At 34.1% G+C, this 18,008-nt stretch overlaps 1 protein-coding gene across 5 annotated transcripts in view; it reads left to right on the top strand.

The window, feature by feature from the left end:
• Positions 1-11,779, top strand: part of LOC105836929 (zwei Ig domain protein zig-8) — a 128,228-nt gene extending 116,449 nt beyond the window's left edge. For all 5 annotated transcript variants that reach the window (XM_028188997.2, XM_028188994.2, XM_036285165.1 and 2 more), the window contains one exon: positions 9,483-11,779. In XM_028188997.2, coding sequence (XP_028044798.1) covers positions 9,483-9,619 — 137 coding nt within the window. In that variant the 3' untranslated portion in view covers positions 9,620-11,779. The remainder of the gene's footprint in view (positions 1-9,482) is intronic.
• The last annotated feature ends 6,229 nt before the right edge of the window (positions 11,780-18,008 follow it).

Genomic DNA, 18,008 nt, shown 5'->3' with positions numbered 1-18,008 from the left:
AAACTTGCGGGGCGAAAGAGAAGTAGGTATAAGCGGAGAGATTCCTCGCGTTTTCCTTTCTTCATTCAAGCTTCGCTGCACGTTTTATTTCGTTCCTTTTTTCCCTTTTTAAGCTCGAGAGGATAAATATGAGGGGAGGAAGAGGAAGATGGAGGAGAATGAAAACGAAAGTAAATAGTTTTAAACACAATCGATAAAGTTGAGAAAGAAAGAAAAGCGAAAATCACTTCCTCTACTCTCGCCTGTATTCCGCGCGCTTTTAACACATTTTTTCAAAGATGAGTATAGATTTGCGCGCCGACTTACCCCGTTTGTTTCCCGCTCAAAAAGTCGAGCGCTCCGAATCGATTTATCCCCGCGCATGGTGCGGCGGCGACGGCGGCGGTCGCGGACCGAGAAGAAAATAATAAGGTAGCGAAGTAAAAGTAACGGAAATTATGGAGACATCAGTGGGAACTGAGAAGTGTGCGCGAACACACCTCGGCTGAAATGGAACGAATGGCACGGAAGAGGAAGGAAGGAAGCGCAAAGCCTGGAGGCAGACGCCGCGCGCCGTGGGATCGCGGGAACACTTGCATGCGAAATTCACGTGGGTAGTCTCTATTATCGTGAATTTCCCTTCGGAGGTTATTGCGAGGAAGCGCCTGTGGGCGCGCGCGCGGTCGCATTTTTCCCAGGAGCGAGCGCGTGCGCCACGCGTGTGCGCTATCTAGAAACCCGGTGTCTATCCGCACGTGAAACGCGTCCCGCGCGGCTATAAATCAAAACTTGGACGACTCGCGGCCTCGTAGATTGCGGATTTACGCGGGTTTATGACGCGCCCGAAGGAAATCGTCTCGACCGCGCGTAACTAAGCAAAGTGCATCGCCCGATTTTTACGAGGGTGTATCGGCGTAAATATCGCGATAGATGTGAAAACGAATACCGTGAATCGAAATATAACGCAGGATTTGCGAGAGGATGCCTCGAGATATGAATTATTAATGCTATTCAATTCAATTTTTGAACTGTTTCTTTGAATAATTTTGCACTCTTTGAAAACTGTTACTTAATTTAATATTAAAAAAGTGAGATTTTAAATGAAATGAAAACAATTAACTTTTATAAGTTTATAAATTGTTATGACAGATAACTTGTGCAAATAATTATAAATTTACGTGCAGTATTATTTTGTCAAAATTTTTCAGCTTGATGCTTCACACAAAATTCGATTTTAATAAAGGTTCATTATATTTTATTACAGCGGAATAATAAAAAATGCGCAGCAAAAGCTTAATAATATCATACCTGACGTAGCTCATGAAATCTCATTATTATTTATACAGTCATAAACACAGTTTAAATACTGTAAAATTATGACTCCGTGTAGAAACCTCACGTACGCACACGTGTACGACGGAGTAAATCTCCGTGAGAATATAGAATTAATTCGTTGCTTCCCCGGGCCGCGCGCGTGAGCAACGCGTATAAATTGTACATTTACTCGTTATACCAGTACTCAACACGTGTGCAAGTTATGAGGAGAGAGGGAGGAGATCGTGACTAAAAAAAGCAGGTAATTAAATATCTATTACTTGTTCGTATGTATGTATGTATGTATGTATGTTTATATGTGCAATTGCATATACATCCTGACAGAAAAGGATACTTGATTTAAATGAATAGTTATTTGAATATTAATAATAAAAAATTTTATTAAAAAGTAAGTAATATTTTCTATAATTTGGGAAATGTTACTTGTGTGAAATAAATACAATTAATGTTTTATAAAATATGTTATTATTATTATTTAAATAATTATTTATTTGAATCAAGTATTTTTTTTTGTCAGTGCAAGGATCGTTGTAAATAAAAAACAAGATAGAACTATGGCCCCTTGTAGATATAATGGCCACTCGTAAGATCTCTGTTATTAGGTGACACATATTTTTATAAATAATGATCTAAGTAATAAATATTTCTTTAAATTAATAACTTTGAATCTAAAATTGATTAAATAATTATATTAACAAATGTAATTGCATTGCGCTAAGTTTCTAATTTAAAATATTGATTATTAATGCACAAAGTTATTGTATAAAATGTAAATTGGAAGCCGTAAACCACCAATTCTCTTCTATATAATTCCATAACTTATAATAGGTAAATCGCTCGGCATGAAAAGGTACGGAAAAACTGCGCGCGGAGAGACCCGCGTTAAATCTACTCGCGAATGTTGCAAAACTGAATTTCCGTCTGATCGTGAGTCACTTTGCAATAGCGTTTCACTCACGCGTGTGTATACGTACGCGTACGATACATCAACCGCAGACACGATACGTACTCACGCGGCCGCGCGAGAACCCGACGATAAATCAGGAGTCTGGCCACTTGTTTTCTAGTTTTGCAGATTGCGAATTCGCGCAGTTTATCGGCACGGACGAGCCGAGGTCCGAAGGAAGTGCCATTGCAATGGGATTAAACGGGACAGTGGGCATTTTTATGAGAGTGCGCCTGCAAAAATACTGCTGCTGGATGACAAACAAATATTGCATATGAAAAGCGGACTTAAAAATAAATAAAAAATTCTCGTGTCAATTAAAATGAATACAGATTATATTAACATTAGATTAAATTATGGTAGAATAAAGAAAAACGTGCATTTCAAAAATTCGTCCGGGTTTTTTAAGTCAATTCATGGATTTGTTTGATTTACATTAAATTAAATATTTAAAATTGAAGATATACAATCATAATATTGTTGTAATTATTTATGTAAAACTTGTCAAGATCCATTAAATTAGTTTAAAAATTATTTCAAAAACACCCCATGGTTTTCTCGTATAACAATGTCGATCTAGCGAGATCATATCAAAACTTTGTGTTCAATCTTATCGAAGAAAAATGGTAGAGGGAAGAAAACTTTCTTCGGCCATCTCGGGAATACTGCGGGGATAACCAATAATTGATCATCCTCCAATTAATTACTGGCATCTATATTGATAATCGGGACTAAGCTGATAACCATTATACCATTCTCAAGATTAGAGAGTTGAATTAAGGCCATTAAAAATTTTCACATCGTCGATTAAAGTTTGAGGTCGGCGCGGCACAATAAATCAGTGACGGGAAAACTATATTATGAGATTTTATTGGAACGAGCATTATATTATTTGATTAACAATTTTGTGAACACGTCACAAAATATGAAATATTTCTAGCGGAAGTTACACGACAGTTAAAATACATGGATTAAAACACACATCTGTATGTTTCAGCACGAGCTTTCAACTCGGACAGTCTATATGAATATATCCCCTTAAAATAATAAATAGCTTGTACTAATTAGAAGATCGTTATAAATTGACAGTGGATAATTAATAACAGCAATTAATGAGGCTAGATGCAGACTTCTTTCGAAGCACATAAATAAGAGAAGATGGAATTATGACGGGTTATTTAACCACGTCAAATACATTCTAATATAATATCATTGTTTAATTTATTATAATCTAATAAATTACAAATCAGTTCAATTAAATAACATTATAAACATATCTAACTTATTTACAATTTTTGAAAAAATCTGCATCTATTCTTACATTAATTAACTTTTATTAATTACTTATTTATAATTTATACAAATATTTTAATTAGATTAATTACATATTTTAAACATATATGGAATTCATATAGTTTTAGTAGTGAAGCTGTATCGATCGCCGTATTTACGCTAAAAATCCACACGTTTCTTATCAAATATTGGACTTTGGACATAGTACACGTTATAACGCGTGTTTCTTAATTTACGACCTCTATGTCATAATTTAGGAGAGGCTGTTACATCGTAGTTCTTCGCGTCGCTATCTCCTCAAGTATTCGAGAACGTTTCCACCGAACATTCGTGCGGCAAGAAGCGCCATTTGCTCGCGATTTGTCGAAAGCGGCGCGGGATTTAACGACTTTTGAGGAAGCCAATGCGTCGCGCGTAAAAACGCCTCGAGTGCAGTGCCAGTCCGCGGCTGATGCCGGTTTTTTTGCACCGGCTCCTGCCAGGGGATGGGCTTTGGCGGCCGTCTGAGCTAATTCTTATGCGATCGTAAATAATGTCGCGCATATATCAAAACTTACAGCGACTCCCCATCCCCAGGCGTCGCAGCCGACGTCGCCGTCTCCTGCGGTAGTCCTATGCCTCACCTCCTCCCCTTTGTTCTACCTGCATCCCTCACTCTGTCTGTGTCGCGCCCTTTTCGCGTTCCTTGACCATTCTTAGTGTCTTCTCTCTTTCTTCCCCTGTCACTTACCGCTCGTGCATTTGCACGTCTGCCAGTGGCACTTATGGCCTCGGTCAGATTAAAGATACAATTCCGCGATCCTATTAATTAAGAAAGTTAATTACGGCGGAATTCAATTTTCTTAATTGCTCATCACCGAGTTTTCGCGCCGCTTGTGCTACACTCACAGCAGTGGTAGAATCCCGCCTTGTTCGTTTGCGGAGCTATAGTACTGCAACGTCCAGAAAGTCAGCAGACAGAGAGTACCAAGGCATGGTCGAGGGCTTCCGTCGAAAGCTTCTCTCTCTCTCTCTCTCTCTTTCTCTGATCCCTTTTAATTTCACTACCTCGATTCAAGCGCGGCTTCTTCTTGTTTCTTTTTTTTTTTGGATACCTTCGAGCTCGCCCCTCTCACCATCTTGCAACTGATTGCGAACTTTCGAGGGCAAGGTTTAAGAGAAAGGAACTGAGTTAGACGTATTTAAAATAATTCTCGATGTTCGCAAATATGTTTTATCGCGATCCGTTAAAGTGCTCCTCCGCTCGCGCGAGGGATACATTAGAAACGCGAACGAGAGCGGAGAATAAGATTTATATATTACAGCTATTTACGGTAGCATCGGGAAAATTGATTAAAATCTGTTTAAAAAACGAGAACTGGGTAAACATGGCGTTAAATATGACTCTACAAAATCGGGACATTCCGTGTCGTTGTAGCGAGTTATGATATCACTTTCCGACATCCTACGAATCCCTGGTGCCTCGGTACGTCGCCGGCTCAGTCTAGACGATTCATGGATACTTCCAAGATATTTTAAATATATATCGAGCACGACGGACTGCGGAAGTTTGCAGGGAGTTTAATACCTAACGGCTCCCTAGACTGTCGTTTATACCGGCTCCAAACTCTCCGCTCTTCGAGAGATCTCGCCTCTCGTTTCTTATCTCGCACTCCGTTCCTCTTACGGTGTCGCGTCCTCTTAACGTACGATATTATTAAATTTCGCAGTGGCCGAAATACTCCGTCGGCAAAGTGAAATCCGCGAGCTTCGGCTTCCGCGGAATTCTGCTAATTTTTCATCCGTTGCCCATATCCGCGCGCCATCCCGATGAGAGAGAGTTCTTAAACTGCGGAATCCATTTATTTCGTTTAATACGACAATGCACACTTTAACAGATATCTTCCGAGCCAGTTAAAGCGCTCGTATCGGTGCAGCTATAGCGTGGATTATAAACGGATTTAAACTAAGCCCTTAATCTTCTAACTTCGTCGTTTGTTATAGGGAAAGCATGAAAATCCAAAATTATTTTGCATCAATATTAATAATTCATCCGAGATCTATCGTTAATTACGCGCAAAGTAATTATGGATATATGAATTTGCACACGCGAGAAGAGCAGTCGCGCGAGAGAAGAGGAAAATTGTGTGCATCCATTAACTAAAGATCTCCATTTTTGTACAACTTTGTACTCTTTTACCTCGCTTTAGACGTAACTCTCCGCGGCGTACACGGACAGTTTCCGAGACAGTGTCTAAGGAGTTGCTAAGAGCGCGAGCGGATGAGCTAAAGTGCAACTTACTCGTGAACTTCCTACGTTCATAAATCATTATGATTCCGCGCGGCTGTAATGCAAACGCGTTCGCACTTATTATATGCTGATAGTTATTTCATTAAAAAAAAAAAAAAAAAAAAAAAAATAGGTCGGAAATTATATACGGCGAAAATCAAAACGCTACACGAACATTAATTGATATTGCTCGTTATGTACGTGATTGGGAATGTGAATTTTTAACTACCACGTTCTCGCACATGACGATTGTCTTTCTCTCAAGCCGGTCGTTCGAAAAAGTTATTGACTCACGAGGGAAATTATTGCTCGAGTTATGCGATACTTTTCCGGACCGCTATCGCAGATTGAAAATTAATTTTTAATTCCGCTCTCGCTCAGCCCGATAATCAATCCCGTTATAATTAAGCGCGTGTTATTTTAAAATATATCGCAGTTAGTTTTCAGAAGAGCTTAAATACTTTGAACGTGAAAAACGACAATGAATAATAAAAGGTTGGAATATTTGGAGAGACAAGATTAATGAAAAATTGTAGAAAATTTAATAAAAAAAGTTAATTTAAAAATCTAATTAACTATTAACAATTATAGTCGCATTATTCTCATTGTTTTTTAATTTAATTATTTTTAATTTAACAGAAAACACAATATTTATACTTTATTTTCAACCTTATTGTCAATTATATTTGACAGTTATTTATATTGTATACATAACGTTTTTATAATAAAACAAAAGAGTTTGTACGCTTATATGATTAAAATTTTGATAATAGCAATTAATTATTTGTTGTCAGTGATCTAAAATTTTCTATTTTATTTTAGCAACATAAATGCAATAATTTTGTAGTGTCTTCCGATAATTTATTCTGCGCAATAACGCTGCATTCAACATTTTTTTTTCTATATAAGAATAGAAAATACTTTTCAGAAAGTTCAAATGAAGAATAAGACTTTCTCGAACGTCTGAAATTATCATGTCGAGGTCGGTACCACAACTTGGAACAGTAATATAATCAAGCGTACGTTTGCACGTCATTTGCATTCGGAATTGTCCATGCAGGAGGTGCCAAGTGGACGCCGTCAAGTGTTACCATATATACGCGATCGCAAACCAACAGTGATAGATCATCGCGTTCCCAGATGTAGATGCACCGCACGTGCAAAGATTTCGCTTCCGCTTTAATCGACGCCGCGCGTGCAGTTCCGGCGCGTATGCGTGCCACGTGCCCGTACACACGCGCGTCGCATTCCCAGACCTTAACACACGAACGCACGACGTTCATGGTAGTGATCGTGAGCTCACCCCGATCGGCGCGTGCGATTCATACGGCGTTTGATGACGCAGCTTTCGTACGAATATCTGATCGGGACGCATACTCCAGCGGTATGCAGGCATGCCCCGGTAGCATATTGTCGCCCGAATTCTAGAGACCGCGCTTGATATGATACAGCCGATCGTCATTGATCCTCATCGAATTTTGCGCTGTGCTCATTGATAATTGCATCATCTTATCAGGTCAAATGTATGTAATGACGTAACTTGTAGGAAGTCTATTTATCATTTTTTAATAAATTAGGAAGCGTTATAATATTATACTTTTAACACACACTTATGATATATCTTAAATAATTTGTGTCCTGTATATTTTTTTTTCTTTTAAAGTATTAAGAACACCAATAGATTTTATGATCGGAATTTTATTCAATTTTTATTTTAAAAAACATACATAGAATAGAAATTTAGGAAATAATTGAATTATCAATTTAATAATGTAATATTACTATTTTTATTTAATTTAGAACTATATTTCAGGATCGAACATTTATTCCGCGTGTAGAGAGTTTGATGAAAATGTTTCATGAAATGTATATAAAATTAGTAAGATTCAACTATGACCTTAATTAGTTGTATATTAATTTTGTTATACATGTAATTAAAAATATCCTTGCGTAACGGTAAACATATTTAGTAATGAGGTAATTTAGTCGCAATCGTAGAATTGAATTTACATCTCGTGATACGTTATGTCACTTGTATCAAGAAATTAATTATTAATTAGTAATTAGTGAGTACATATACCTAATCCAAACATTGGTAGAATTTTGATGACATATTGCTTATGCAATATGACTGATCATATCGATACTTATACTACTGAACACGAATGGTTCATCAATATAAAGCCTCGCTACTGCGTGGCTGTCTCATACTGCCAGTCCAAATTAAATGTTATCCTGTAACATTATGTGATCCATTTAGTGATGATTTCCTTTTGTACTTTTATAGAACTATCGATATTGTCTTTCTTGAACATCGGAAAAAAGAATGGTTCGGAAAGTTTGTTCGCAAAGAGGACGTATTTCAGCTATTAAAGGATCAACGTTGCGTAATCAAAGAAGAAGTCGTTAAAAGCGTAATTTCAGAAAATAAAGTACCTGTTACTGGTTTCTCCGTAAAGTTCAGCTTTCGTTCCCGTTAATGGTCGCAAAGATGAAGGCGCGATTGGAATCTAAGCTTCAAAGGGCCGCGGCGGTTGGAATTAAGGTTTTCTTCGTCATTAAGACTTTAACTACTTTCTACACTAGCTAGCGTCGCTAGCAATCAAGTATAGATGCATCTCAAGTGTGCAAATAGAGAACGCAAAATGAATTCCGTGAGATCAAAGTGCAAAAGCATTGCTTCTATTCCCATTGCTCTACCAACGTCACGAAGTAATTTTTGCAATATGGTAGGTCGATTGAAATATTTACGAATTTTTTTTTAATTTCCTGTAACGTACGATCATCGTGTACGTTGTTGTCGACTCGTTAAAAATAATGCGGATTCAATTTTGATGAAACCAATTGCCCTCATGCAAGCTGATTGCGCTTATCCATGATCGAGGTCATACGTGACGCTATTCTTTCACCAGGATGTATGTTTTTTTTAGTATGTCATCATGCAACATTTTAATATCACCGATATTTTCGATATATTAAACATAAGATTATTGTACATGTACAATATAATACATTGTACATGTTTTGTTATGTATTGTTAAAAGTTTCCATTCAAAGGTTTTCTTTTGAATTTATCACTTAAAAAGCTTTATTTAGAATCATACTATAATATTATTTTATTTTATTGTTGTTTGATAACGTAAATTACATTTGATTCTATTGATATAACAATGTTTGTTAAAGTTGCCATTCTGGAAATTTGATGGTAATTGATAGTACCTGCTATGCAAATTTAATCAAATTGATCTTCGCAACATTATATTAAGTTTAAATAGCGGAGAATGAAGAAACGCGTATCGACATCCCTCAAACAACGCAATAATTAATGGATCTCTTGTAATACGAGGAAACCCATAATCCCTCGTAATCTTGAAGCGACATTGATTTACGAGTGTGGGTGGTGTCATTATTCTCAAAAAGTATCAAGATTTCTGGCGCGTGATATCCAGATTCAATATCCTAATACGGCAATTTTTCAACGTCTGCTCCTGCGAAGCGTTCCCGCCGACATGACACTCATTAGATGATATCGCGTGAAACCGCGTTAATTTGATACCACACTCGTAAATATTCATACGATTACGTGCGCGATACAAGGACGGCTGACGAGTGTAGCACTGACACTTGATTCTCTCTTTTTTTTTTGCCTTTCTGTTACAGAGGAACGCACGGAAGCCATGCAACGTGACGCCGGATACGTCTCTTCCGGAAGTGACGTCAGGCACTGGCCCGGACTTCTGCTTCCGTTTTCGTGGTTTCTAATACTCGCGCGCAACAGCCAAACTTTCTTGCTCTAGCGCACACCCGACAGTATTTCACGCTTATTTCTTGCAGTTTCCAACGCTGAAATGTACCTAAAATGCGACCAACTCCGCAAATTTAGATTGTAAAGATAAACTTTTATAGATCTTAAGAACATATTTATAAATCGCGTTATACGATACAACAAGTGAAAAGATTATGCAAAAAATTCGAACATGAGCCATTTCATGGATTCAACTTTATCTTTCATATTAATTGCAGATACGTACAAAAATAGAGTTATAAAAAGTTTGATTAGCTCTTAAAAATATTATATAGATCGTAAGATATAATTATGTGGTGATGGATAAATTAGAATAGCAATTAATTTATATAATTATTTAGTGTGCATAATGCAATTAAAGAAAATAGGGTAAATATTAATGCGTGTGTTTATAAAGTTAACGTTAATCTATCTTTACAACTTTACAAGTAACAGAAAAAGTAAACAATAATTATAACTAGTTAAATTTTTAAAAGTATATATACATATTTTAATGTAGAAATTACGAATCACTCCGTAACGGAAACATATATTGGTTGCAGCAAAATGATAAATGTAGATTTTATGAAATGTAGATTTTACAGTTTTTTTTTACAGATAATGGTTACACATACACAAAACGAGTTTTTATTACAATAAAGCAAATTCATATATAATTGAGGAAGAATATAAATGAGAAGTTGGATCATAAATAATTTAAGATCTTTTTGTCATAATATATTATAGTAGCGAAAATGTATTCGTAAAATAATCTTTGCTTGATAAGTTACAGAAGTCTTTTCCGTCCGTGCTTAAAAATCCTCGACTTTTTCTCATTAATTAAACCGCAATAAATTTCGTATATTCGTTCAAATCTCCGATTGTGCATACAAGATAACAAGAGTAGGTTTTCTTTGAAAGAATTTCACGCAAATGGGAACAAAAATAAAATGTTCTTGCACAAGTTTTCTCGTGTGCTGTCTCGTAAATTTAGCTTCGTGCGCAAATAATTCATTAAATGACCTGTGATACTCCATTTGATCTCAATGTTCCGGAACGTTCTTTTCGCTGCGCCCTCGCAATTCACGGCGTTTCTTTGAGCGCAGCTCTTAAAGTCAATGGGATTAAAGCGGCCGCGCAGCGCCAAAGGATGCGGAGGTAATTTGATATCGTGTATCGTGCTATATCCTTTCGTTCGAAGAGTCGAGGAGAATGCGTCATGAATTTCATGAAATTCCGACGAATAAGTGTCTATTGTATGTTACACTCTTTACTTTATCATGTCTTTCTTACATATAAATAATAAAAAAACTCGTCGGATTTTTACAGCGAAAAATAAGGTACGTATTAATTTTAATAACTTATTATTATCTGTATTTTTCGTTTAATAAGAATTATATAGCGGAGAAGAACAAAAATAATTTTATGATGTAAAAGTGTTATATAAACATTATTTTCCACAAATAATACATATACATGCAATCATGCAATTCTTATTCGACTTACGTATTGCACGGAATAAATTCCGATAACATAATCACTAGCCTAGCTGAATTATGCTTTTTTTATATCGAATAAGACAATGTTTGCTTATTCATGTTTATTCCCGTACGTAAAAGAAAATAACGTATGTTCGAATTTGTAAAATACGGGTACATGTGTGCATTATAGCAATTTCTCTTGTCATGCATCGTGAATTTTGAAGACATAATTCTCCTTAAATTCGCAATTCCACTACGCCGGTATTTAACTCTCATAGTGGTAGTTTTGATGTGTTATGAATTACAAATAAGATGGACAAAAAGTCACAGCGTGACAGGCGCGATTACATATTTGATCACAAAGGTGAATTGCCTGCGCGACAAGAAAGTACGACTGAAGAAACACGGAACAACGAATGCATTAACTCTTTTTAATGTTTTTTTAATGCTGTATTTACAGATATACATTATTCTTTCTGCAACAGATGCTATTTATAACAAACTACATTCACGATTAAAATTTGATTAGAAAAGAATCATTTCCTAAATGATTTTTAATTTAAATATGACAAAATTTGTTTATTTCTAAATATTTGTTGTCAAGAATTTGAAAAATAGACTACATTTTATACTTAACTTAATGTTTGTATTTAATAATTTTATGGTTGTATAGTAAAGATCATAAAGAGCGAATACGGCATTTATAATACTATTCACGTCGAACGTCACGCCGCAGCTATACGCTTCCTTTACCACTGAACGTGACGGCCCAAGCATGTCTTTTATTACTAAGTGTGCTTTTTAAACTTAATTCGCGAAAACAATTTAGTTTTATTATAATAAAAATATTAATATTTTAAAAGAACAATTTGAATATACAACTGAAGATTCACACGATGATAAAAGCATTATGTAATATGTAAACAAATATATTAAATCGATTGTCTCTATGAAGTACATTAGTACAGTATCACAAGTAAAACTTTCCAAACGTTAAAAAAAATATTTTTTTATTACAAATTTTTTTGCTAGAAACTTCATACTAGTAGAATTTTGAATCAAAATCTGAAGAAAATTTCAAAATTTACAATGGTTGATTTAATATAACAATTCAAGTCCAACAAATTTTGATTTTATGTAACATAAATTTTATCCTATATAAATGTGTGCGCATTTAAAAGAATAAAGATTTAATTTTATCTATAATTTTGATTTTCTCGATACTTTCCTCGCGGGATTTTTTTACGAAGATTGAATAATAATTTGATTTCGTCATAATTGTGTCGAATCTGTAAATAAAAATGCGGCAAGCGACTGTTTTCCGTCCGGACTTCTATCTATTTTGAAATTAACGCGTTCTACGCGCATTTTATATTCAGGACATTACTTCGTGCTGAATTATTTTTCAAGTTCGGACAGGAGCACTGGTAGCAACGGTAGTAACTCTTCCCGGACGAGGCTCCTGTCTCAGCCACCCCTCCTGCTTGCTCACCGTCGCCGGAACGAATACCGGTTCAGCTTTTCTCTCAGTGTAATCGTATATAACTGTCACTCCGCAGTAAAGGTGATACGAACTGTAAAACTCGGCCAGCCGCGTCAACGTAAAGTCCAGCGTGTATTCAGATCCAAACTACAGCATTTGCGTGACTGAAATTTCTAATATTGCAGCGTACAATTCTTTCTTTGAAAGAAAAAAACCCAAGTTATCGCAAATTCAAAATTGTAGCGACAAGAATACAATATCGATCTGGTCACGTCAAATAATGTCGCGTGTGAAAAGCATTTATAATGCGCGAACTGCCAATATATCATTAAATTTAAATGCTCTTGTACGTGTGGAAAGATGAATAATTCAAGTTGTTGCTCAAAGAGAAACTCCTCTGTGTATGTAGTAATTAATTAGATCGTGCAACGCGCAATTAAATTGCTGGATGTCAGTGAATGTCATAGCGATAGACAGCTGCAGAAAAGTCAACGAGCGCGACGATCTCGCGTCTAACGAGGCACGATGCAATTCGAGCGGCGCGTCGGGGATCGTTAAAAGTACCGCTTAAGCGACGCTAAAGCAAGAATAAAATAACACTAAATTTACGGCGGACCGTGAATCAACATGCTTTATGATTGTTCGGGTAACGGATGATAAAGGATGAGAGCACGCGCGGGGAGTTAGCTGGTCAGGTCGAACAGGAGCTCGAATGCCCGCTCAGGGTGAGGGGGGATGAAAATTGGAAAACTGCATTGTCCACCCGTTCCGACCCTCTGGGACACATTCGTTAGTGGGCATCGTCCACCGACGATAAATTTCGCGTATCTTCCACTTTCCCGTCTTTCACCTGCGCTCAAATTAAAGATCAGTCTGATCGTGATTGCTCTCCATACGACTATCGGATTGGTTGCCTTTATTAAATATATTTTCCAGAAAATATGGATTTATTAGAATAATTTCACATCTAGTCATAATTATTTTTTTAATAATATTGAACCTTGTAGTATTTACACCGCCGGGCGTTTCTAAATACAAATTTAAGTGAAATCAGTCTCGAAATGTGATACGATTCAATACACGGATCTTGAGAATCAATTTAATATTCGTGACGTCATATGTGCTTATACCGCGATATACTGGAGGAACTTTGATAAAGTTAATTTTGGAAGACATAGCTTTGAATTCTGTTTCACATAATGATTCGATACACGATTCGTGACGTTTCACATGAGCATCTATTCTGCATTACTATTCCATCCATCACTCTATTTTAATTGAAAAATATACTCGAAACACGTTTATCGAATCCGCATATAAAAAAACATAAGTTCAAATTACAATTATGCAAAAAGTATCGCAAGCAAAGAATATACTATAAATAAGAAATTACTTTACGATCTAATCAAAACTTTTATAATAAAAGTTAATTTTATAATAAAAAAATTATATAATAAGTAGTATAAAATGTATTAAAAAGATCTTTTTTCTGTTACAAACAGGAAAAGTATAATGGGAAAGTTGCCATAGCTAAAAGCCACTAAAAAATTAGGATATTCATTGTACTGATATTGTATTGAAATTGCGTATATTAATTGGATTGCTTGAAGCACTATTGAAACCGCAAAACATATTGATACGTTTAAATCCTGCGAGCACTGGCGCTAAATCCACAATATCATGTGAAAGCGCATAATAATACCGAAATTTCAGAATGAAATACCCATGTTAAATTGAACACTCGCGATATGACGAAACGGAATTTTATAAACGGCAGGCATCTGCACCGTACATTCTTTGTGCTTGATGATTTAATGCAGTTGATTTTTTGGACACATTTCATATATGCTATTTTCTCTTTTTTTTTTGTCAAAACTCGCTTTGTTTTCGTAGAGCGACATGCGCACGGGACTATCGAGAGGTTTCGATAGCCGGATAGACAAACGGTGGCTAATTTTCGCAGATCCGCCTCTGTGCGTGACTCAAACAAAAAAAGAGGCCGCTTTTCCGTAAAAAGTGTTTGCGATCTTGCTTTGTTAACGGACAATTCAACTTTGTTGCTTCGGATAAACAACGATCGGCCAAACGAATGTACTTTCCCAATAGCGCGTTCAACCTCGCTTTTAGCGTCCCTTTTCACGCAAATTGCCACGAAAAGCTAGGCCAGTTAAAATATTTACGAACGCCAAGTTTATCGCGAGAGATACCAAGAGCTGGAAATGCAAACTTTCATCAGCTCGAATAATAAAATGCAATGTGACTTTTTATCAACCGTGGTCTATCTTAGAGTTTCTGTTTTATATAGATTAAACAATAAATTAAATTTACTAATAATGAAAAAAATAATTAGTGTTGATCTTCTTAAATATATACAATGTATTTAAGGTTTTAACGCATTTAAACGCATTAATCTGCATAAAATGTCTTTCCTATACGAGATGCCATCATGTTACCTCAGAGTATTAGGTATATAATCTGGAACGTGGAGCATGCAGTAAATTAAATTGTTAACGGCTACGATAATGAATTAATGGGCGATTTTTTTTTACATTATAGACTCTCTTTTCTCACGATTACTTTACGAAGCTATCAAGTAAATTTATGAAGTGCAATTATATATAAGTTTTCTGTTTCATTATACATTATTTTGCACAAAACAAACAGATAAAAATAGATATTGTTAGAATATAAATTTGCATATAATTTAGGATTATAATGTATATAATAATGATTATAACTTATAATATTCATTGTTTCGTATTTTGCGTATAAAATTTAAAACAATTCACGCGATAATATTATTGTTTAGTGTCTTATCAGGTTACTAGGATAAGCGTTGTGACGACATTTTAATGATTTTGTTTTTCAGCATTAGAGTCAGTCAGTCAGTCAATCAGTCTCACAACAAAGAATCGTTTGCAGCAGTACGCAAAAAGATAATATCCTTGCAATAAATTCTTTACAGTATTTCATGGTAGAATAAGATCTTATTAGCATCAATGCTACAATAAATGCTTGTTAAACAATAATATTGAACTGATTATCAATTTAATATCATGATACTACTGTTTTGGTTCAACTTAAGAATTACGTTTTAAGACCGAAAGTAACAGCACATAAAAAATATTATTACACACTAATTAACATTTTACTATAACCATTTCCGTTAGTCTTCTCTACATTTTAATTATGTTAAATATTTCTGTTTATTTGTAATTAGAGTTTTGTAATATGTAATTATACATATTTTAAATTCAGAATCGTAATGTGTCATGAATATCATTATAATAAAACAAAAAAACTAAAAATATACAAAATATTTTTGCAAAACATATGCAGTGATAATAGTGATATGAATAAAAGTCAACATGTCAAATCAAAGATAAAGAAATAATATTTAAACTTTGTATAATCCACATTTGTATAATTTTCATATCGTTGCATGCAAATATCATTTGTATTATTATGAAGTTCAAGAAATCTGAGTTTGCAGTTCAAAAACTTGATAAAAAGTTGTTTAATGAGTATTGTGTAAATTTATCACCACTCAGCAGCACGGTACACAATTATATACCCGTAATTACGTCAAATATCGATCCTGCGAAATTAGGACGCGATAATATAAAGACATTGGCAGTAGAATGCACTAGTCATATTCAGTTTAGCCAAGAAATATTTTATGCGTTTACGTATTTTATTATTCGGAATATTGGAATGCGTATTTATTTATATGTCCAAAATCTGTAAATTTTTAATTTCGGCATACATATTATATTTAAGATAATTAAAACGATAAAAAATTTCTTATTAAAATCTTTTACCGACATTTTAATATTATAGCCATTTATTAATTATCATTTGTTAAATAATTGATTATACAATTTTACAATTACTTTAAAAATTTATATTCATGAATATTATAAATGTAAGTATATAAAAGTTAGATATATAAAAAACATGTTCGATTAAAAATTGGCAGAAATAAAAATGTTTATCTCTCTTGTATTACATAGATATGCCGAACAACTATTTAATTGTGACACACATGTTGCTTTTTAATTGAGTCTGTAAAAAATGAACTTGGCGATTATAAATTGATCAATCACTGACCGTCAGTGCGAATTTAATTGAAATATATGCACATTTTAATGGTATACAGTTTCAACAAATTTACATTGGAGTTTACTTAAATTTGCATTCGGAATACGACTCGTTGAAACAACCTGCATTTCGATTTGTATGTCACATGGATAGATTTGATCGACTTTTAACAGTGCTCATTAGTCAATCATTGAAATTCATTCCGTACAAACTACTTGCAAAATGGATTCATTCAATTGTCATTTTCAGAAATTTATAAAAAGCAGAATTTTGTTTCTATGATAAATCGTAAATAATTCAATGCAATTATTTTTGGTGCACCAGTTCATGTAGTATACGAAATATTCAAAAATACAGGCTAAATGTCGACTTGGTTTATTTAGTTTCGTTTGTTCTCGTTGTCAATAACGAGTTATTGTCAATGCATGTCAATGTTTTTTCTACTATGAAACAAAAACTGTATGAAAGGCGTTTAGAACAACAGATATTTTTAAAATGATATAACATATCGACGCGACGGTACGTGTACTATAAGAAAATAAAATCATATTTTGATTGAATCATACTGCAGATAAAAAATTTACAATTTTAATGCACCATCTTTTGCTTTTTTCATTGTATTGTAAATAACAGTCACACATACAAATATACAGATTAAAGGACCTGATAATTTTACCGCCATTATTAATTAGAAAAATTTTTTATATATGTTTGATGCTCATGTTTTTTTTTAGAAATGTAAAGATATGGAAATTGTTTTATATATTATTTAACTATGTATAAAACTATTTTTGATTACTGTTTATGACAAATAAAATTACAATTGTATTTTGACGTCATTCAGAATGTGAATACAGATTGTAAAAGCTTGCAAATAATTTAGTAATATTAACAATATTTATAATGCATTAAAATTAAGCTGTTTATACACCACTGATAATATATATTAATAATTAGTCTATTTCTATATTGCAAAATCAATATATATTTTACTATAAATTCTGTGCTTTTAATAACTCTCTTTAGTATCTCTTTAATAACTAATTAGCAAAACACATAATTTTTATTTTTTATAATATTTAATTGAAATATGTAGATGAACATGAGGAAACCTTCCTAAAATAATAAAATGTTTTCTTTAATTTAAATCAAATTATACTATTCCTAAATACATCTGTCTGCAGTTACAAGAAGATTGATCGTATATTAAACAATAATTAAAGATGTAGATAACATCTAATTGTTTATAGCATAGTAAATTTTTAAATTATGCATTTAAAAATATGTTTAAAAGTAAAATTGTATGTCGCGTTGTACAATTTAATAGTTTATAAAAA

The sequence above is a fragment of the Monomorium pharaonis genome, chromosome 4 (genome assembly GCF_013373865.1).
Source record: "Monomorium pharaonis isolate MP-MQ-018 chromosome 4, ASM1337386v2, whole genome shotgun sequence".
In the NCBI taxonomy this organism is placed as follows: Eukaryota; Metazoa; Arthropoda; class Insecta; order Hymenoptera; family Formicidae; genus Monomorium; species Monomorium pharaonis.
Note: the sequence above shows the minus strand (reverse complement) of the source record. Positions and strands in the feature narration are given on the sequence as shown.